At 47.6% G+C, this 23,143-nt stretch overlaps 2 protein-coding genes across 2 annotated transcripts in view; both read left to right on the forward strand.

Annotated features, from left to right (window-relative positions):
• Nucleotides 1-11,583: 11,583 nt before the first annotated feature.
• MLNR (motilin receptor) lies at nucleotides 11,584-13,621 on the forward strand. The gene is made up of 2 exons (XM_068984769.1): nucleotides 11,584-12,481; nucleotides 13,260-13,621. The coding sequence occupies exons 1-2, from the start codon at nucleotides 11,584-11,586 to the stop codon at nucleotides 13,619-13,621; spliced, it is 1,260 nt and encodes a 419-aa protein (XP_068840870.1).
• A 7,776-nt stretch (nucleotides 13,622-21,397) lies between these two features.
• Nucleotides 21,398-23,143, forward strand: part of CDADC1 (cytidine and dCMP deaminase domain containing 1) — a 31,542-nt gene continuing 29,796 nt past the window's right edge. The window contains exons 1-2 of the mRNA XM_068984464.1: nucleotides 21,398-21,502; nucleotides 22,249-22,346. Coding sequence (XP_068840565.1) covers nucleotides 21,421-21,502; nucleotides 22,249-22,346 — 180 coding nt within the window. The 5' untranslated portion in view covers nucleotides 21,398-21,420. The remainder of the gene's footprint in view (nucleotides 21,503-22,248; nucleotides 22,347-23,143) is intronic.

Raw genomic sequence — 23,143 nt, forward strand, 5'->3', positions numbered from 1 at the left:
AAGAGATTAAGGTAGCCACCTATTGACTGATCTGGAAAGAGCGCCAAGATGACTCATTAAGCTAAATGACAAAGTGCAGAATAATGCAGGTACTCTGGTCAGGTGCCCTTGTCCTCAAATTTCCTGGATCCAGGCCAGACGATGAGAGAATGAGCTTTCAGCGATGTCATTCCCCAGGTGTCTCCCAGCCTTTGGGGTGTCAGCCTATTGACTGTGTTACTGAGTGCAAGCTTGGAGTGCTTGCTGCACGACAGGTCAGTAAACTGAGAGACCAGTTGTTGGGGCAAGTAACAGCAACTTTAGTTGGAAAGCCAGCAGACCAAGAAAGAAGATAGTAGATTTGGGTCCCAGAGAACCATCTTGCCTGAGTTGGGATTCAGGCTTCTTTTATACTAAAAGGGAAGGGAATAAAGTCAAACCTTGCCTGGTTCCGGCCAGCCGCTGGAGAGAACTTGTTAGTTACTTCCTGCCTGCAGTTATTCACAGGTGGGCCTGGTCAGGATGTTTCCTGTGAGCTGAACAAAGGTATTTACCTCAATACTCATTAGCTGGGAGGCAGGGTTCCCAGAAATGAGCCATTTATGTATAATTTAAGTTTATAGGCAACATCCCTTTAGTGATTAATTTGTAATAGAATACAAAGGTTCTTCCCTATTACAATTCTCCAGTGTCATGTCAGTTCCAGAATCATGTGGGGAAAAGGATGAAGATGGTTCAGGCTATTTCTTACTGAATGGAGGTGATGAATATTCTTAGAATCTCTAATCAATCTTTTTTTTTATCTACAACTATTTGAACCTGATGAAATCTTGCTTCTTCACAACATAGCTATGTGTGCTGTGCTTAGTCGCTCAGTCATGTCCAACTCTTTGCGACCCCATGGACTGTATGTAGCCCTCCAGGCTCCTCTGTCCATGGGGATTCTCCAGGCAAGAATACTGGACTGGGTTGCCGTGCCCTCCTCCGGGGGATCTTCCCAACCCAGGGATCAAACCCAGGTCTCTGCATTGCAGGCAGATTCTTTACTGACTGAGCCAGCAGGGAAGCCCAAGAATACTGGAGTGGGTAGCCTCCTCCTTTCTCCAGGAGGTCTGCCTGACCCAGGAATCAAAGCAGGGTCTCCTGCATTGCAGGCAGATTCTCTACCAGCTAGCTGAGCTACCAGGGAAGCCCAATATAGCTACAGAGTCATTCAAAAGCTGCTGTAAAGCCATAAATAGCAATTTCTCATCTTGATATGCAGGTCAGGAAGCAACAGTTAGAACTGGACATGGAACAACAGACTGGTTCCAAATAGGAAAAGCAGTACGTCAAGGCTGTATATTGTCACCCTGCTTATTTAACTTATATGCAGAGTACATCATGAGAAATGCTGGGCTGAAAGAAGCACAAGCTGGAATCAAAATTGCCAGGAGAAATATCAATAACCTCAGATATGCAGATGACACCACCCTTATGGCAGAAAGTGAAGAGGAACTAAAAAGCCTCTTGATGAAAGTGAAAGAGGAGAGTGAAAATGTTGGCTTAAAGCTCAACATTCAGAAAATGAAGATGATGGCATCTGGTCCCATCACTTCATGGGAAATAGATGGGGAAACAGTGGAAACAGTGTCAGACTTTATTTTGGGGGGGCTCCAAAATCACTGCAGATGGTGATTGCAGCCATGAAATTAAAAGATGCTTACTCCTTGGAAGAAAAGTTATGACCAACCTAGATAGCATATTCAAAAGCAGAGACATTACTTTGCCAACAAAGATCCATCTAGTCAAGGCTATGATTTTTCCTGTGGTCATGTATGGATGAGAGAGTTGGACTGTGAAAAGAGCTGAGTGCCGAAAAATTAATGCTTTTGAACTGTGGTGTTGGAGAAGACTCTTGAGAGTCCCTTGGACTGCACGGAGATCCAACCAGTCCATTCTGAAGGAGATCAGCCCTGGGATTTCTTTGGAGGGAATGATGCTAAAGCTGAAACTCCAGTACTTTGGCCACCTCATGTGAAGAGTTGACTCATTGGAAAAGACTGTGATGCTGGGAGGGATTAGGGGCAGGAGGAGAAGGGGACAACAGAGGATGAGATGGCTGGATGGCATCACCAACTCGATGGACAAGAGTTTGGGTGAACTCCGGGAGTTGGTGATGGACAGGGAGGCCTGGTGTGCTGCGATTCATGGGGTCGCAAAGAGTCGGACACGACTGAGCGACTGAACTAAACTATTAAAAAGATGCTTTTTTGCTTTGGCATCAACCAATTAGGATTACAAAGCGGATGAAAAGACACTTGGCTACTGCTGTGACATACAATTTAAGATAATTACTAAATTTATGACCTATTATAATTTACCAGGATATACCAGAATTTTAGGAATCTCACATAATTTCTAAAATGTGTATATTAACATTTACCCATACATACAATCTAAGAAGTTCTATGATACAATTTATTTCATCACCATTTATTTGACAATGCTTCTTATGTAGTTTAACATACCAAACAAGCCTAATTAGCTTGATATTCCTCTGAGATGGAGACAATAATTTGAGATATTCCAGGGACCCTTTGGAAAGCCTCAAACTTAGCTTGAGGTCACATGAACATTTAGAATTTGATCTTTGGGCAGTTTGTCAGAAATATCAAAAGTTTCAACCAGTCATAAAAAAGTATCTCAATGACAAATACAGAACACTGAAGGAAATGCACAATTATCAAAAGCAGTTCAACACCTTAAGAAAATCTTGTCCTCTTTAGAAAACAAAATTCAGGTTTTGTACATTAATTTTAAAATTCATTTTCTTAACTCAGTTCAATGTTATCTTAGCCAGTCCTGACCATGCACAAAACTCTTTCAGTGTTCCTGCCCTAAGAACCTTCTACAATTTCTGTATCTGCATTAATCTATCCCTCACTTTCTTTTCCATTCAGACACAATCAGCTCAGGACTTTCCTGTGGTCCAGTGGTTAAGAATCCACCTTCAAATGCAAGGGAGGTAGGTTCGATCCCTGGTCAGTGCCACAAGGCAACTAAACCCACACTCTGTAACAAGAGACGCCCACATGCTACAATGAAGGCCCAGTGTAGCCAAAATTTTAAAAATAAACTTACATTATTAAAAAGAAACAGTCATCTCTAAGACAAAACCACCTTTTTTGCTTTAGCAAAATGCATTTTCATTCCTCATACCTTCTTTGCTGAAAACACATGTCCTATATCTTTGCATGCTGAAATGTTACCTTGCAATTCTGAACCTTAAAACCTTCACCTCTAGTGAAAAACCAAGAAGCGAGTAATTGGAAACTGTCATACCACACTTCCTAGCTGACACACTTGAGCTTTAGTCTTCCTCTCCCGAGAAGGCTAAGGTCGGTAAACTGAGACATGCCCAGCAATTAATGTCCTAATATTTTATCCCATTTGAAATGACCCAGATATTCAATGGATCTTCTTCATTTAACTTTATTGAATTTCAAGTTACATAAATCTGGAGAAACTATTTTAGATAGACATTCCCAAAACATAATTATTCCTATTTGTTGTCTAGTCGCTAAGTCATGTCTGACTCTTATGACCCTATGGACTATAGTCCCTCCACGCTCCTCTGTCTATGGGGTTTCCCAGGCAAGAATACTGGCGTGGTTTACCAGTTCTTTCTCCAGTGGATCTTCCCAACCCAGGGATCAAACCTATGTCTCCTGCATTGGCAGGCTGATTCACAGCTGAGCTGCCAGGGAAAGAAAGTGAAAGTGAAAATGAAGCTGCTCAGTCGTGTCGGACTCTTTGCGACCCCATGGACTGTAGCCTATCAGGCTCCTCCGTCCATGGGATTTTCCAGGCAAGACTGCTGGAGTGGATTGCCATTTCCTTCATCCAGGGGATCTTCCCGACCCAGGGATCAAACCCGGGTCTCCTGCACTGCAGGCAGACGCTTTACCGTCTGAGCCACCAGGGAAGCCCCAGCTATTTCTGTAGTGTTTACCTCTTACTCTTTCCTCATTTATCTCTATTTTATTTACTTAAAAGCTTTGTCATATTATTATTTTTCTTGCTGTAATAGGAATAATAAGGTCTTACAGTATTTGATTTCTAGCAAACCTAGGCACAATAAAAAGTAATATATTTGATGTTGATGACCTAAAACATGTCTGTATTAATCAAACCAACAAGCTTAAGCTAACTTTAATACCAGACATTAATTCAATACTGAATATTTCCTAGGTCACATGAACCTGAAATTCCTTCTGGCCAGTGTTTTAAAAAAAAGCATTTGAGTATTTATTTAAGCACTTAAATTCCTTTGAAAGTGAAAGTCACTCAGTCATGTCTGACTCTTTGCGACCAGCTCACCAGGCTCCTCTATCCATGGGGATTCTCCAGGCCAGAATACTAGAGTGGGTAGCCGTTCCCTTCTCCAGTGGATCTTCCCAATGAAGGGATCAAACCCAGGTCTCCCACATTGCAGGCAAATTCTTTACCATGTGAGCCATCAGGGAAGCCCAAGAATACTGGGGTGGGTAGCCTATCCCTTCTCCAGGGGATCTTTCCGACCCAGGAATCAAATTAGGGTCTCTCACATTGCAAGTGGATTCTTTACCAGCTGAGCTACCAGGGAAGCCTAAATTCCTTTAGGTCAATTAAATTCTTTTACAAATTAATTCTGGCAATGCCAGACATCTATAACATGTACAAACAAACACAGTTCCCATTCCAAAATTTCAGTCATGAATCAGGTATAACATTGTATAATCCATCAGTTACAAAAGAGAGTGGATTCAAATTGGGTTTCTGTCAGAATAAATCCTATCTGTCTAGACGGCAAAACCCCTTACTAATATTTTGGGAAAGACACATCTATTTCTATTTGTAGCTTTCAGTAATTTTAGGAACCAAGTGGAAGATTTCTCTTCTTCCCGGGAATATCCCACTCTTGGACAAAAAAAGACTTTGTTTTCTCTTTGCTTTTTTTTCCTGTTCCTTACCTCCACTTGACATCAGTAAAAAAATTTTAAATATCACAAAAGCGGGCTGGCTATAAATGGGGAAACAGTATCAAGCAAAATTTAAGGAAAAAAAACCCAAAGGACAATCAGAAAATCTAAATAAACCCTCAATTTTGGTCTTGGGGGCTTTACATATGCCAGCGACGTAGGAGACCCTAAATGACCTAATCAACACAAGCATAGCAGTACAAGGTGCCCAGGGTCCCCAGATAACCCTGCCTCAACCCCTCCTGGAGATCCTAACAGGCACTGTGGCCACACGTTGTTTCAATAAAATATCTTCCTCTCACTCATGGGTTCACAGCTGTAATCAGATCCAAAATGCACCTCGGAGGACTTTCTTCAGGGATAGTTGAAATGTTTTCCATTTGGGAAGACAGAAATTCAAGACAAACAAGGCATTCTGTAAAGCAATTATCCTTCAATTAAAAGGTGAGTAACTTTAAAAAAAAAAAAAAAGCACAAACGGCACGTACCAACACTAGCACCCCAAGAAACAAATGAACGGGCTCACAAAACAGGTAAAAGCCCAACAGCTTTCCTTTCTCCAACAGGGTTCCCCACTCACATACAAACAAACTGGCTTATTCTGGAGAAAGGCCCCAAACGCAGAGGAAAGAAATTTTTTGGCTTTACACACCAGAGCAACTCACCCTACCATATGGAGCCTGTCGGCCCCCAAATGCTGATTCCCTGCCCCAGCTACCAAGCGCTGGGGCAGCCAGAGCCATTCTGGGGCATTTTGAGGGGAAGATTTTCAAGACAAGCGGTCCTAGCAGCTGCTAGGGCCTTACCTGAAAATTCCCCAAAGGGGACCAGCTAGCCATGAGTAGCAAGGCTCCTGGCTGACTGCACCAAAATTTGTTATCAAGTCCAAGCTGGTACTGCTCGCCACACGACAGGCCAAATCAATTGAGCAACTTTATTCAGAAAACCAGCTGACCAAGAAGCTGGGGAGTCATCTTGCCCGAGTCAGAATTCAGGCTTCTCTTTAGCTAAAAGTGTAGGAAGTAAAGACAAACACGTCCGGTTCCAGCTGAGCCTCCAAAGGGGATGTGTTCATTTCTTCCTCCCTTGAGTCATTCACAGGTGGGCCTGGTCAGGGTGGTTCAGCTACCCAAAGGTGTTTTAGCTTAATGCTCATTACCTGGGAGGCAGGGCTCCTTAGAGGTGGGCCATTTACGTTTCCAGGCAACATCTCTTTAGTGATTAACCTGTAATAGAATACAAATGGAGAAGGCAATGGCACCCCACTCCAGTACTCTTGCCTAGAAAATCCCATGGACGGAGGAGCCTGGTAGGCTGCAGCCCATGGGGTTGCTGAGTCAGACACGACTGAGCAACTTCACTTTCACTTTTCACTTTCACACACTGGAGAAGGAAATGGCAACCCACTCCAGTGTTCTTGCCTGGAGAATCTATGGGTTCGCACAGAGTCGCACTCGACTGAAGCGACTTAGCAGCAGCAGCAGCAGAATACAAAGGTTCTACTCTGTTGCAGCCGGGTGGAGAACCTCCACGCCGAACCCTCACTCTGCCTGAGGACCAGGCTGGGTTGCTGTGGCGCCGTCTCCAGGAACCTGTGCAGATGGGAGAGGCTGCAGCCCAAGGGCAGCTCCCAAGTGAGGTGCAGGTGAGTGGCAGGAGCCTGCTCAGTGATGACTCAACCCTACAAGGGCTCCAGGAGCACGGGAGATGGCGCTGTAAATGAGAAACTAACGCAGCCTGGTAAATCAGCTATGGTGGTGGTTTAGTCGCCGAGTCATGTTCGACTCTTGTGACCCCCTGCTCTATACCCCGCCAGGCTCCTCTGTCCATGGGATTTCCCAGGCAAGAATGCTGAAGTGGGTTGCCATTTCCTTCTCCAGGGGATTGTCCCCAACCAGAGAACGAACCCAAGTCTCCTGCATTGCAGGCAGATTTTTTTTACTGCTGAACCACCAGGGAAGACCCCAAATCAACTATACTTCAACTGAAAAAAAACCTTCTGTTTCCATTTGTCCACAAAAATCTGGTTTATAGAATATGAACTAAAAGATACTTTCCGAGCAGAAGCTGATCACAGGAACCATTCCTAAGACTGGTTGTGCTATGGCCTACCAAGCGAGAGGCCCTGGCTCAGAGGTCGTGCCTTCGGCCTTGGGAAGCAGACGCTCACCAGCTGCCTGACCTAAGGCAGCTTCTCTGTGCCTTGGTCTCCTCATCTGTAAAATGGACATACTGAAAGCACCCGCTCAAAAGGCTGTGGTTAAAGACTCAATGAGTTACCATGTGCAGGTACTTGAAAATGCGCCTCACACATAGCACAAAGTTAGCTTTTTTTTTTTCCAGAACATTCCAGCCTATGAGGCTTCCAGCCAGGGGCAAAATGCCTGTTAAGGACACCAGCTTCCAGGGAAGCAGGGGGAGAGCTGGGTCAGACCTAGGCTCGGTTTTGCCCCACACAAACAGCAAATGTGAAGGTAGATACTTCACATTTGGTAGAGGAGGAGGGTAGCCACACACCTGGACTACTGAAAATTCTCCCTCTCCTCCAATGAAATACAACCTCATGAGCTGGTGGATGGCTCAGAAATACAAAGTAGAAAGAGGGTTTAGTCATTCTTCAGGTATCTGGTCCCATTTCTTCTTAAAACATGGAAGGCCAAGCCATCATAATAGGGTTCAGATCTGCCCCAGAGGCCAAGTCATACTAACACATAATAAAAACCTGTCCATGAATCTAATTCTCCGTATCAGTATTCTATCTCCAACTAGATTATCAAGGAGTGCTTGCTGAACAGCCCCTGTAATCAGAGTACGGTTCTCAACTGCTGGGAATTGTAAAGAAAATAGTGGTGCCCTATTCTGGAAAGGCTTATTCATGCTCTGAGATTAAAAAATATTTATTGAATTCTCACTTGGTACCAGGCACTAGGGAAAGATGAAATCCTGTCTTCCGGAGCATGTGATGTCGGGAGATGGAGGGGGCCAGATAACAAACAGCTAAGTAGATTCAGTAGCAGGTCAGTTGGTCATAAGCTCCACAGAGAAAATATAGCAGCGCAGGGGAGGGTCTGAACGGAGCTGTGCAGTACAGACGAGACGGAGAGTTGGCTTTTGTGAGCCTGATGTGCAGACATGCTCTGAGCCCCACTGGGTCTTTCTCAGAGTTGTCATGTGGCGGAGATGGGTGAGGGAGCCTTTCAGCAGACGTGGGCAGGCCACCAGGCCAAGGAGCAGAAAAGACCCAAGGACAGAGACTTGGGGGGGCTGTAGCCTGTGACAGCCGACAGTTGGTACCAACGAGCTGGTACCTACGTGCTCCTGGGAGCATCACGGGAGTCAAAGAAAAAGACCACAGGTTCACGAGCCACAGACCTCTGCCTTCAGGTCAGCAGAGCGCCTGGTGACCAAGGGGGACGAGGACCCTTGGACGAGTTGGAGTCCAGCAAATGCAAGCCCCCTAGGAACCAACACAAAGCTAGGAACCCCCCTCCCTCCCTGGTTTCCTAAGGCCCTTTAAGCCACCTGACCTTCGCTTCCCGCCCACCTGGGCCCTCTTAGGGAAAGACGGGGCAGAAGGAGGAAGCCATCAGAGAGAAGAGGGCTGAGCACGACTGAGAGGAGCTGTCTAATTCATTCAACTGGACAATGCTTTACGCAGGCTAGATAATTGTTTCTTGCTACCCGAGGGAGTAAGGGAGAGTTCAGATCAACTAGAAATGGAGAAATTACACTTCCGATGCTTAGGCAGCGAGGGAGGGGGAAGGGAGGAAAAGGGGAGACGGTGGATGCAGGCACTCTTTTGAGTTTTGCTGAAAACATGGAAACGATCCAGAAAAGGGAGGAAAATCTGATGATGCGTGTGAGAGAGAGCTTCAGTGATTTCTAAGATTTTGAGGAGGTGAATGATGTGCCGAGTGGCAGAGTTGAGTTCAGGTACAAGTACCATCCACTCATTCATCTGTCCAGGGAGTGGAAGGGGGTGTGTGTATCGAAAAGCAGAGACATTACTCTGCCAACAAAGGTCCATACAGTCAAGGCTATGGTCTTCCCAGTGGTCACATACTGTTGTGAGAGCTGAACCGTAAAGAAGGCGGAGTGTCAAAGAATTGATGCCTTCAAACTGTAATGTTGGAGAAGACTCCTGAGAGTCCCTTGGACAGCAAGGAGATCAAACCAGTCAGTCTTAAGGGAAATCAATCCTGAATACTCATTGGAAGGACTGATGCTAAAGCTGAAGCTCAAGTATTTTGGTCACCTGATGTGAACAGCTGACTCATTGGAAAAGTCCCTGATACTGGGAAAGATTGAGGGCAGAAGGAGAAGAGGGTGTCAGAGCATGAGACAGCTGGATGGCATCACCGATGCAATGGAAGTGAACTTGGGCAAACTTTGGGAGATAGTGAGGGACAGGGAGGCCTGGAGTGCTGCAGTCCATGGGGTCTCAAAGAGGCAGACTGGGTGACTGAACAACAACATCCACTCATTCATCTGTCTGGGGATTGGGGGGATGGTGGCTGTGGTGATGGGAGCATGTAGTTCTATTCCAGCTGTTTCTATTCTTCCCAGGAATTAAAGTACAAGGTCACCACCTGAGCGTGAGGATGGGAAGGAAGTCTTGAGGATTAAGGAGAGAGGAGGATGTACAGAGTGGTCTGGAGGGTGGGAAAAGCAAATGAAATAGGATAAGGATGAGGATGATGGGAGAAAACTAAGCCCCCAGCTAAAGGCTGTGAATTTCAAGAGATGCAACTCTACTCAAGGTACTTGGAAGTCTGCACAAAGTAAGCAGAGAGTTCAGCTTCACCAGGGTTACTCTGGCCAAGGAGACCAGAAAGAAAAGAGCACAGGCATTGAGAGTGTTTTCTTGGAAGCCATTAGTATTGCTCTTGGAGTTTAAATTCGTTATAGTCGGGAAGTGTGGACCTGGGGCTCGTGAGGGACAGGGTGGAGCAGAGGCTGAATGCAGGTCCCACTGAACTCCTGCAGTTGAAGAACCGCAGGAGGTATCAGAGAAAGTGAGCTAGACAGACAGGGGGTGGAGGTTAGAATCTGGGGTGGCTGAAACTGAGATGAAGGCAAGCCCCTGGGAACAATAAGGCGTAAGGGATGTGTTTCACAGGGGCCACTGCCTGAGGCTGGGTGGAGGACAAGGCCACAGATAGAAAGGACAGGCAGAGGAATTGTGTAGGGGTGTGAATTTTATTATTATCGGGAGCTCTTGAGAAAATGAAGGTCAGACACCAAAATTCTTAAGAATGAGGGGGAATGAGGGGGGAGGGGCTGGAGAGGGCACAGTGTGAGGAGGTGAGATTTAAAGATAGGTTTTGGGATGACGGGGACAGTGATGATGAGGGCGGTGACCGGTACCCTCCTCCGGAGGGCTGAGCGGAGCAGGGGAAGCCAGGCTAGAGCAAAGCCTGCTTTCAGTTCCAGGAAGAGGAAGGGAACTCGGGAAAAAGAAGTTGAGGATTTAAACCACGGTTGGAAGGATGGAAAAATCGCTAGACGGTGTCCATCCACAAAGAACTCAGTTCCAATGACTCGAAAATTAAACGGAAAGCACAGCACCGGACACATCCTGAGCTCTCAGCGTCAGCTACTGTCATCAAGACCACAATGAATGGACTCATGACTCAGTTTTCAGTCTTTCCCCCAGGATATTAGTTCTTCCTGTGTGACTGTCGCTCAGTGGGGTCCGACTCTGCAACCCCATAGACTGCAGCCCGCCAGGCTCCTCTGTCCATGGAATTCCCCGGGCAAGAATACTGGAGTGGGTTGCCATTCCCTTCTGCAGGGGATCTTTCAAACCCAGGGATCGAACCCAGGGGTCCCGCATTGCAGGCGGATTCTTAACCGTCTGAGCCACCAGGGGAGCCCCTTAAAATGAGTAGACATGGTCATGTCCATAGATTTCAGTCATAAGAGATAGTTCAGATTACTTGGTCAACTCCATCACCATTTGAAAATATACAAAAGAGGAGAACTGCCTGTTGCCCCCTCAGGCTGGGGCTGATCTGAGATGACTCGGCTCTCGAGCCACCACCAGAACCCAGGAGGGGCTCTAGATTCTGGTCTAAGCTCCTCTCCCGCTATTGGTCCTGCGGCTCCCTCCCGAGCCGTCAAGACGCAGCCACCAGCCGAGGTCCCTCAGGAGGTCCCTCTCAGAACCCAACCCCCCAAAAGCGCCCGCACTCCGCTGGGTGCAGTAGCCTACGTGGTTGGGGGCTCAGAAATCTCTTTCCCGCTTCGGGGCAGGCGTCGTCCGGGGCGGCCGCCTCCCGCGCTCAGCTGGGGAGAGAAGCGCCTGGAACAGGAAGGGCCGGGGAGCGGGAGCGCCTGCGGGGCCAGGGCGGGCAGGGCGGCGGCCGGGGGCGGGGACTGCGCGCCACCTGCTCGGCAGCCCTCAAAGCGGACACCGCGGAATCGCGTTCCGGCGCGCGCTGCAGCGGGGCTCGAGCCGTGCAGGCGGCGGGAGCGCCACGCGCATTGCGCGCGCCGGCCTCCGAAGGAAGCGCTTTCGCTGCGCGGCCAGGCGCTAGGCACCCGGCCCTGCCCCGGGGACCCAGCGAGCGTCCGTGCGTCCGCCCCGCGCGCCGCGCCCATGGGCAGCCCCGGGAACCGCAGCCACGCTTCGCGGGGCGCCGGGGAGCCGCCGTGGGCCGCGCTGCTGCCGTGCGACGAGCGCCGCTGCTCGCCCTTCCCCCTGGGGGCGCTGGTGCCCGTGACCGCCGTGTGCCTGGGGCTGTTCGCCGTCGGGGTGAGCGGCAACGTGGTGACGGTGCTGCTGATCGGGCGGTACCGGGACATGCGGACCACCACCAACTTATACCTGGGCAGCATGGCCGTGTCCGACCTGCTCATCCTGCTCGGGCTCCCCTTCGACCTGTACCGCCTGTGGCGCTCGCGGCCCTGGGTGTTCGGGCAGCTCCTCTGCCGCCTCTCACTCTATGTGGGCGAGGGCTGCACCTACGCCACGCTGCTGCACATGACGGCGCTCGCCGTGGAGCGCTACCTGGCCGTCTGCCGTCCGCTCCGGGCGCGCGTCCTGGTCACCCGGCGCCGCGTCCGCGCGCTCATCGCCGCGCTCTGGGCCGTGGCGCTGCTCTCCGCCGGGCCCTTCTTCTTTCTGGTGGGCGTCGAGCAGGACGCCGGCCACAATGCGCTCCGGGACCTAAACGGCACCGCGCGGCCCTCCCCCTTGCCGCCGCTGCCGCCGCCCTTCCTGGGGTCTTCTCAGGCTTCCCCGCGGTCCCCGCCGTCGGGGCCCGAAGCAGCTGCCGCCGCGCTGTTCAGCCGGGAGTGCCGGCCGAGCCCGGCGCAGCTGGGTGCGCTGCGCGTCATGCTGTGGGTCACCACCGCCTACTTCTTCCTGCCCTTCCTATGCCTCAGCGTCCTCTACGGGCTCATCGGGCGCGAGCTGTGGAGGAGCCGCGGGCAGCTGCGAGGCCTGGCCACCTCCGGCCGGGAGAAGGGCCACCGGCAGACGGTCCGCGTCCTGCGTAAGTGGCGCCGCCTCTGTTCCAAACACCCCGACCACGCGGTGCCCCTTCCCCGGATCTCCCAGCCCTCAGCACCCCTTCTGGCCACGCTCCCTTTTGTGGTTCGACCCCAGCTTGTCTCCCCAGTCTCCGTAGAAAACCATCTCCCGTCTTCTAGGAGCTCTGTGTCACCCAGGGAGCCCCCCTAACGGTGGGATATCCGGGTCTGGTAAATAACTATTATTTTCCAAAGCCTCTGTGAGCAGAGAGCTAGACTGATCCAAGGTGAATGATTGCAGGCTCTTAAGCCCACTGCCTGTGTCCGTTAGATGCCGCAAATGTGGAATTAGTCACAGAACCCTGGAGAAGACGGGATACCTCACGTTAAGATAAAGTTTCTTTACTAAATGTTATGTTATCCTGAGGACTAAAGTGAATAGTGCCCATATCAAAAAATAAATAAATAAAGATAGTACAGACGTTGCATAATTCTTTTCAACGGAAAACAGAGAACATGTTTCTGAAATAGGTTTGTGGAAAGAAACGATTTCTAATCACTCTCTCTAGTTTATGTCCGGCCTTGCTAGGGCATGTATGAGCCGAATGTTCAGTTGTTGGTTGTTCTCAAATATTCAATTTCAAACCAAACATCGATGCTGCCTGTAACCCGGTAGTTTTTCTGGGGTGGGGATCTGGCTAGGCAAGAGTTTTATTTATTGTGCTGTTAATTATTGCTTCAGTGGGAACTCTTGTTTTCGGACGCTTTAGCTAATTCTGGGGCCTGTGTTTTGTTTTGCAGTGGTGGTGGTTCTGGCGTTTATAGTTTGCTGGTTGCCTTTCCACGTTGGCAGAATCATTTACATAAATACCGAGGATTCCCAGATGATGCACTTCTCTCAGTACTTTAACATTGTTGCTCTGCAACTTTTCTATCTGAGCGCCTCCATCAACCCCATCCTCTACAACCTCATTTCAAAGAAGTATAGAGCAGCGGCCTGGAAACTGCTGCTGGCCAGACGGTCCAGACAGAGAGGTTTCTGCAGAAGCAGGGAGGCCGAAGGGAACCCCGCCAGAGACAGGGCTGGCTGCACGGAAAACAGTGCCAACATGCAGAAGTCAGCAACCAGCACTGGCGCCCTGTCCCATGGCTCTAGGACTTAAGGGAAAACATGTCTGTAGGGAGGAAAGAATCGGGAGGGGGGAACGGATACTGTTAGGGAGAACTGGAAAGAGTAGTTGACATTTTGCAATATAAGGAAATCAACCCTAAATACTCATTGGAAAGACTGATGTTGAAGCTGACGCTCCAATACTTTGGCCACCTGATGGGAAGAGCCGACTCACTGTTAAAGACCCTGATGCTGGGAAAGATTGGGGAAAGAAGGAGACAGGGGCCACAGAGGATGAGATGGTTGGATGGCATCACTGACTCAGTGGACATGAGTTTGAGCAAGCTCCAGGAGATGGTAAAGGACGGGAAAGCCTGGCATTCTGCAGTCCATGGGGTTGCAAAGAGTTGGACACAACTTAGCAACTAAATAACAAGAAAGAGTGGTTGATGTTTTGCAAGTTTGTCAGCAACTTAGCATGAATTTTTTTTTTGTAAACAAAGGTATGAGATGTATCTGTACCAATCTCTCTGGCCTTCCTTTCATGTACCTCCTTGGGGAAGTTCATTTCATCCTCCTAAAATCCCACATCACAAAATGTGCTCTGGGGAGGTTTTCTAAGTCCTCACTCTCCTATTCTTGGGATACGACACTCATTTTCCAGTTAACAAGTAATCCAGACAGATGCTGCCATAAAAACTGTCACCTGTGAGGTCAGAGGTGTATTATGTTTTAGATATATGTTATGTGTTGTTTTTGTTTTATGCTTTAGATAAATGTGATGGTGCATCTACAAGGAATCCAGGATAATGAGAGTTTGATTCAAGAAATTACTTAATGTTTACATATGGCAGCAAAAAATGTTTAGAAACAAGTAAAAGGAATTCTGGGTAGAGTCAAGTGATCAGGGGTCTCACCTCTCTCAGGCTTGGAGAAAATAATTTACTTTAGGCACAGTACCCTCTGTTCAGAACCTAGTCACTGAAGCCTGAGGGCAGGGAGCTGCAGCAGGACTTGGCTTCTACAAAGAGACTGCTGATCACATTGATAAGAGCTTTAATATGCCTTATTCGCCTTGGCTTGGTGGGATAAGTAGTGATGGATTCAAGTCTCAGGTCTGAGTCTGATCTCTTAAGAGCCTTACCCACTTCCACCCTGAGAAGCTACACTTACAGAAAAACACGAGTCAAGGGAAAGATAGGGGGCGACAGAGGATGAGATGGTTGGATGGCATCACAGGCTCAATGGGCAGGAGTTTGAGCAAGCTCCAGGAGACAGTGAAGGACAGGGGAGCCTGGTGGGCTGCAGTCCATGGGGTCGCAAAGAGTCGGACTCGACTGGGTGACTGAGCAACAACAATGGATGCAGTCAGAGTGAGAGAGACTGTACTGGATATTCTGGCCAACAACTGTGTAACGTTGTTTTTTACAGTTTGAAACATAAACCTGTTTTTAGAGGGCTGCTGCTGCCTCTGGGAACTCCAAAGGGCCTCAGCCACTGCCAGGGTCTTATGAATGGTGGCCCCTGGAGGTAGGCAGGATACAACTAGCTCAGCTGTGAGCTACAAATAGTGACTTCATAAACAAGGGTCTGCTCCACATGCTGACCAGGTCCTTTATCATGTGATTAGCTATATACGTGATGCCTTCAAGTCTGCTTGAAGCGTCCTAACACCCTGGCCCTGCCCTCATACAGCAGCGAGGAAGCCTCCCATCTACACTGTGTTTCTTGCAACTAGTGGAAGAGGCATACTGGTCACTGGGGGCAGCGGTCTCTAAACTGTGTTCTGCAGGTTTTAAGAGAGCATTTCAAGAAAGGATTCTGTGGTCAGCTATGATAGAAAAACACTGCATGCTGTACCCACCTTCCCAAGAGTTACACAACACAAAAGAGCATGTCGGAGGCTCTGAGAAGCTGTTGCTGGGGACACTGATTGGGGGACTCACTGTGCTCTCGGCGCAGCCCTGTGCCTCCGCCACTCGTTTGTCTGGTGGCACTAAGTGGACACGTGCTGGAGCTGCAACCACGCAGTCTTTCTTCTCATGGGAGTTCCTCTCTGGGGCACTCAGAAGTGGCTTCTTCCCTATGGAAAATCATGGCTAAGAATTGATACATTATTTATAGTATAATGCTTTTATGTGTTTATTTATGGTATAAAGTTTAGAAGCAAAGAGCTCTCCTTTGAGCTTTCTTGTTCGGATTCTAGAAAAGAGGGATCTGCATCACACTTTCCTGTGACAGAGGTGTGTTTCCAGGTGTCACAAGGAGCATCAGCCTTCCTTACCACTGGGTCCCTGAGATGGAGTCTCTGAATTCCATTGCTCCTGTGGATGGCTGGGCACCTGCTTTCAAAACGCCCACCTCATCCATTGGCGGATTGTGAGATAAGTGCAGTCTGACACATGTTTATTGGAATGTGAATAGATTAATCAGTGTATCTGTAGTAAGGCCAACTGTTATGTTGTGAAACTTTTGTTGCAATTATATATCGGTTGGTATCTTTCATGGTTCATAAAATGTATTCTCATTATGAGTCATAGTCAAAAATATTTGAAAAGTTGTTCTAAGGTCTAAAATTGTTCTGTGTTTAGTCACGTCTACAGAGAAGGCACTGGCACCCCACTCCAGTACTCTTGCCTGGAAAATCCCATGGACCGAGGAGCCTGGTGGGCTGCAATCCATGGGGTCGCTAAGAGTCGGACACAACTGAGCAACTTCACTTTCACTTTTCACTTTCATGCACTGGAGAAGGAAATGGCAACCCACTCCAGTGTTCTTGCCTGGAGAATCCCAGGGACAGGGAAGCCTGGTAGGCTGCCGTCTATGGGGTCGCACAGAGTTGGACATGACTGAAGCGATTTAGCAGCAGCAGCAGCAGCAGCAATCATGTCTAACCTTTTGCAACCCCATGGATCGTAGCCCATCAAGCTCCTCTGTCCATGGGATTTTCCAGGCAAGAATTCTGGAGTGGGTTGCTATTTCCTTCTTCAGGGGGATCTTCCTGACCCAGGGATCAAACCCATGTCCCCTCCATTGGCAGGTGGATTCTTTCCTACTAGCACCACCTGGGAACCCCCAAAGTGTTCTCTAGCACAGCAGAAAGTGTCCTCTCACGTTGACCACTAGCTGTAAAGGGGAGAGACATCATAGAAAGACGTGAGGAGTGGCCTCGTGGGTCTCAAGTCAAGGGTCACTGGAGAGGGATGGGTGGTTGTGATTTCAGTCCTGGGCCTCCCTCTGCCCTGGGAGGTGTCCTGGAAGCCCTGACTGGGAACTCTCGCTGACCCCAGAAAGAGCTCTCTTTGAGCCCCCCAGCTTTTTTCAAGTGAGGTACCAACGTTGGGGAAGGGTTTGTTTCATTAATTGACTGCACAAATACTCACCGAGCAAAGTGTATGACAAAATACTCTAGAAACATTAGTTCATGTTATGGGGTTGAAATCATCTCGACTTTTGAATGGCCTTTTTGGCCTTGAAATGTATGACTGTATCATCCAGACTAACCACAGATTCAGCTCACAGGCCAATAAAAGCAGTGACATCAGAAAGGCCTGCAGAATTTCAGGTGATTAAAAAAAAAAAAAGTGGTTCTGTACAGATTCTGCTTTGGTAGGTCTGAAGTAGGGCCCAAGGTGCTGCATTTCTAATAAGCTCCTAAATGATGCTGACATTGCTGGTCCAACGGCCTTAGCTTCCTTGCCTGTAAAATGGAGACGATGAAAATTTGCATCATAGATGTTGTATTAAATGCAGTGATGAGCATTTATATCTTTCTCCCACCCTCTAAAGCTGTGTCTGCTTGATCAAGGTACTCAATGTCTCATTTCCTATCAGTAGGGATAAAAATAAAAATACATACTTCATACGGTTGTTGGAAGGAGTAAATGAATATGTAAAAGGGGCTGGGCTTCCCAATTGGCTCAGTGGTAAAGAACCTGCCTGCCAACACAGTAGACGTGGGTTCAATCTCTGGATCAGGAAGATCCCCTGGAGAAGGAAATGGCAACCCACTCTAGTATCCTTGCCTGGGAAATCCATGGACAGAGGAACCTGCCAGGCTACAGTCCACGGGGTCACAAGAGTTGGACATGACTGAGCGACTGAGCACTGAACACATGCAAAGTGGCTAGAACAGAGTCTGGAATGTAGAAAACGCTCTCTACTGTAAGATACCATTATCATTGTCGTAAAGTTGATTCAAGTAGCTGTTCCACCAGCATGAGTTCCCTATTCCCTGTCTTACCTGTCCTCTCATTCCTACCCCTCCCTCCAGTCCCTTGACTTCTAACATGAATCATCAGAGAACCTCTTCAGGCTGCTGATTCAGAAACACCCAAATCCAGTCCAGACGGTGCTGCACACATGGGGACCCTTACAAAGCATGGTCATGGACCATGGTGCCAGGCCCACTGCCTGCCTGCTCCCAGGCCACCGATGGCAGAGAACCCCAGGACATCACAGGAGGCGGGCCTGCCTGTCCTTCCTACCTGGTGGGGCACAGATGTCCTCAGGGTCCCTGGACAGTCTTACTTTGTAGCACACTGACCTATGTGGCACCAAGTTTACTTTTCTGAAGACACCAGTAGGGACAATATATGGAAAACTTGAGAAGTGACTTCTCTCTGGCAGCACTGCCCTCCATAACAAAGCAAATGTGCCATGAAAGGCGTCTGGACTTTGTTTTGGCTTCTCTTTGCTTCTTTGAGGTTGAAGTGCTGCCAGGAACTGCCTTCCAAGAACTCTTTAGGAAACCTCAATTTCTGGATTCAGGGTGGTGCTTATGGTTACATCCTTGCCTAAAATGACCACGTGAGGGCCGATCCTTTGTACAAGGGTGCACTGGCCAGCAGGGGTCCCTGTCAGTCCTGCGGCGACCTTGTCTCCAGGCGTGCAGGAGGCATGGTCATTGGTGTGCCTTCCACATACCCGAGCAAGACGGAGGGTGAGGTAGGTTTTCTTCTACAAGCCAGGTATTCGGTCTCTGCCGAACCTCACCAGTACCAACAAATCCAGCACAGACACCTCAGCTTGTTTTATTGTAAGAGGATTCTATCCAAATACACACACTGCTAGGACCAATGTTCCCAATCAACAAGACCTAGAATAAAAGGAAGAGACCCGGGTTATTTACAAAGAATAAGTAAATGAAACACAAAGCGGGGAAGGATACTATTTAGTGATGTTGAGCACCTATTCTTTACCAGCACTGTGCTACCTGGGATCATTGAGTTTTTAAGAAAACTTGTGATAAACATAATAACCCTCCCCACTTCCTCCATCCCCTCCATCTGTCTCTCCCTCCTTCTTTCCCCATTCTCTGAATAAGTTGGTCAAAAAAGTCATTTGACAGGACTTCCCTGGCGGTTCAGTGGTTAAGACTCTGCCCTTCCAATGCAGGGGGTGCGGTTTGATCCCTGGTTGAGAAGCTAAGATCCCACTTGCCACAACTAATATTTTGCATGTGCAACTGAAGATCCCGCATGCCACAACTAAGACCCAGCACAGCCAAATAAATATATAAATATTTTAAAAATAAATAAATAAAATAAAACGTACATGGAAGATTAAAGGGTCAAGAATAACCGAGATACTCCTGAAGAAAATAAGGTGGCTTTTTTTAGGGGGGGTGGGGGGAGTCAAGGGGGCAGAGGTATAATAAACCAATAATATAGAATCCAGAAACAGATTTACATATATATGGAAACTTGATACGACAGAGGTGACACTGCAGATCAATAAGGAGATAATGCTGGGCTAACTGATTATCCAAGTGGAAAAGAAAGTGGATCCTGACCTAACATCATGCTGCTGCTGCTGCTAAGTCGCTTCAGTCGTGTCCGACTCTGTGCGACCCCATAGACGGCAGCCCACCAGGCTCCCCCATCCCTGGGATTCTCCAGGCAAGAACACTGGAGTGGGTTGCCATTTCCTTCTTCACCTAACATCATACACAGAACTAAATTCTAGATGAATGATGATATAAATATGAAAGGAAAAATTTATGGCTTTTAGTGGAAATATAAAAGCTACTGTTAAAAAACTGAGATATAACTGACAGACAAAAGATATCTTTATAAACGGATAAAAATGCTTTTTGAAAAGATACAAAACTCACCCAAGAAAATTATTTGTACGTTTGGCACGTTAAAATAAAGAACTATGCACTGAAGAAATAATTAAGTGACAAAGCAAGTGACAAATGAGAAGATATTTACCATACACATTCCCACCCAAGAATGAGTATCAAGGATGTATAAAGAATGCTCACAAATGAGTAAGAAATAACTACCAAATAGAAAAATGGTTAACAGGTATTTCATAGAGAGGACATATGTATGGCCAATGCACCTAAGTAGAAACCAGAGAAAATCATAACCACAGGATATCATTTTATGCCAACCAGATTGGTAAACGTTAAAAGTTTGACAATACCCAAGAATTAGTGGGGATACAGAGCTATGTAAATTGGTCCAATCTCTCTGGAAAACTTTTCAGCAGTTATCTGGAAAACTTGACAACTCAAGGATTCTACTCCTAAGTGTAGTCCCTAAAGAAGCTCATCCATATGAACGTAAAAAAATATACAAAAAAAAATTTAAAGCAGCACTGCTTGCAATAGCAAAAAGCTGGAGATAGAGCAAATGTCTCTTGACTCAAATATGGGTAAATAAATTGTGGTGTATAGCTACAATGAAATACTATACAGCAGTGACAATGAACCACAGTCATCTCCATCAACACTGAAAATTCTCTTCAGTCTTTTACAAAATAATGTACTTTCATAACGTTGGCTTTTGCTTTCATAGTCTTGGAGCGGTTTTTGTGCCTATTTTTTAAATATTTCAGATTATGATAACAGCTTAGGTTAGTGACGGGAAATGGGCTGAGTCACTGGGGGGAGGGAGGAGCTTCATTCTGAGTCATGCCTAGGACACATAAAATAATAAAACTAAATTGCACTGGGCACACATCCACAATGTCTGGTACCTCTCAGATTTTCCAAGGGCCACTTCCTCCATCCTCAATTTCCTGAGGACAGTTCTACCCTCAATGTCTTCATGTGTTTAAGAAGCAGCAGAATGTTCTTGTGGCAGTCCCTGGCACTAAGTTGCCCCGGACTGGCCAATCTTAGAGGATAACCACCTGGGACTGCCCAGCTCCCACCTCCTTCGCTTCTCAAACTCTCTGAGACCCTGACCGCTAACTGTATGGGGGCTAGTTTCATCTTAACGGCTCAGGCAGTAAAGAATCTGCCTGTAATGCAGGAGAGCTGGGTTCGATCCCTGGGTCGGGAAGATCTCCTGGAGGAGGAAGTGGCAACCCACTCCAGTATTCCTGCCTGGAGAATCTCACGGACAGAGCAACCTGGCGGGTTGCAGTCCATGGGGTCGCAAAGAGTGGGAGGCGACTGAGTGATTAACACTGACTTCCACTTCAATTCTCCTTCACTCTCGGGCCAACTCTCAGGTATGCGAAGCCCTCATCGCCCTCGCCGAGTGTGCGCAACTTGGGACTTCGAGCCAAGACATCCTCAAGCGACCAGACTTCATTCAGCAAACCCTAAGAACGCAGTCAAACACAAGCGTCAAATGATTCACAGCCCCGTGTCCTCTACTACTCGCCGGGTCGCCGCGGGAGGAATAGCCCCTACGCCACCGCGGCCGCGCCTCGCCGTGACGTCACACAGGGCGCCCGGAAATGGCCGCCGAGCTCGTGCGTCATCTGAGCGCGCCGAGTTGGCGGTCGCCGTCCTGTCTGTTGCTAGGAGGAGGCGAGAGGTGGGGTTGCTGGGGCAAAGATCATGCAGGACAGCGAGAGGTTTCCTGGGCTGCAGAGGCCGCTAGGCTGGGGATGAGAGAAGCGGGGCAGATGCAAAATCTGGAGAGCGCGGGGGCCGGACGGTCAGTCAGCACCCAGACGGGCAGCATGACCGGTGAGTGCCCCGAATCCTGCTCCCGCCGTCAGCCTCTAGCTCTGCTCTGCGAGTCTCCCGCCGTTTCACTGCGGGTTTCCTCTTGCTCTTCTTCGCCTGCGTTTCTGCTCTCGGGTGTCCCATCCCTGCCCCGGGCGCGTCCCGGCCTCCGTCACCGGGGTCTCCTGGCCCGGCTGCACTGGCTTCAGAAGTTGTGCTCACTCCTCACTCCCCTTTACTTTTTCTCCCAGGACGTGGATCGGCGAGCCTGAAAATTCCCTAAATCGTGTTTTGTTTTGTTTTGTTTTTTAATTTGATTCCGCACGCGGCGCTTGCCTGTATTTCAGCTCCTTTACCTTTTAAGGTCACTGTATTTTTAGTTCTATGTTCTAATCCCTGCCCTTGTTGCAGCGCCTCATCACAGTTCAGAGTAAAGCTTGCTCCACCGTGATCTCCGATGCAAGGACTTTTAATAACTTTAAAAAAAATAATTCCCATAGCTACGTGCATCACTTGTACTTTTTCTTTTTTTTTTTGCCTGCTGGGTGAAAGAGGGCCCAACTTCGGAAGGTGCTGGAAGAGGTTACCCTTAAGGAGGCTGAAACTTTCTGATAAGAAAGTGCTTTGATTGTTTTGCACACGAATCCTTTTTCTCTGCCTCTTGCTAAAACAGCGGAGCCAAGGCTGCAGCACCCAAGTGGCAGTGAGCTTAGTTCTGATTTTCATCATCAGTAAAAGTTTTAAGTGTTTGCCCTCTCTTTTTGTAGGTGAAATACCAAGGCTTTCTAAAGTCAACCTTTTCACTCTGCTCAGTCTCTGGATGGAACTGTTCCCAGCAGTGAAAACCCAAAGACAGAAATCTCAGGTATAATTTGTTTCATAGATAGTTTTTCAACCTTTAGGCAAGCGATGGTCTAAAATCTGATTTTATTGCTCTAGTTTCGGTCACACTTAAAAACAAACTCAACAAGCCTTCAAATTGCAAAACACCCTCGCGATTTAGTGTGATGCTTGTAGTTCATAGCTGTGACGGTTTCGCTTTCCAGACTAAAAATAGAATATTAACAGTTACCCTCTCAGACTGCCATCGGTATTTTCTTTGGTCAGCTGGCTGTTAAGGTCTTTGGCCCACATTTTAATCAGGTTATCTGTTTCCTTATTGTTGAGTTTTAAGAGTTCTTTGTGTATTTTGGAGAGCAGTCTTTTTATCAGCTGTGTCTATTATAAATATTTTCTCCTAGTCTGTGACTTGTCTTCTCATTCTTTTGAGACATTGTCTTTTGCAGAGCAGTTTTTAATTTTAGTGAAGTCCAACTTACCATTGATTTCTTTCATGCATCATGCCTTTGGTGTTGTATTTAAAAAGCCATTGCCATACTCAAAATCATCTAGGTCTTCTCCTATGGTTATTTTCTAAGAGTGTTATAGGTTTGGTCTGTGACTCATTTTGAGTCAGTTTTTGAGAAGAGTGTAAGGTCTGTGTGTAGATGGGAAATTTACTTCATGATAAAATGATAGTTCTTGGAGTGGTTTTCTCCCAATACCTATGTGAAATGTTTTATAAATAAAACATTATTTAAGACGTTGTGCATTTTTATTTCCTATTTTTCAACCACTTACTGTTATTGGCTTTGAGAAAGTTCTTCATTTTCTTCATGGCTT

This window comes from Capricornis sumatraensis, chromosome 12, assembly GCF_032405125.1.
Source record: "Capricornis sumatraensis isolate serow.1 chromosome 12, serow.2, whole genome shotgun sequence".
Taxonomy (NCBI): domain Eukaryota; kingdom Metazoa; phylum Chordata; class Mammalia; order Artiodactyla; family Bovidae; genus Capricornis; species Capricornis sumatraensis.

Bases quoted from the DNA above. Each gene is read 5' to 3' on its own strand.
- MLNR (XM_068984769.1), top strand. From the start codon at position 11,584: ATGGGCAGCCCCGGGAACCGCAGCCACGCTTCGCGGGGCGCCGGGGAG. The intron at 12,482-13,259 runs GTAAGTGGCGCC...TTTGTTTTGCAG, and splicing joins GCAGACGGTCCGCGTCCTGC to TGGTGGTGGTTCTGGCGTTT.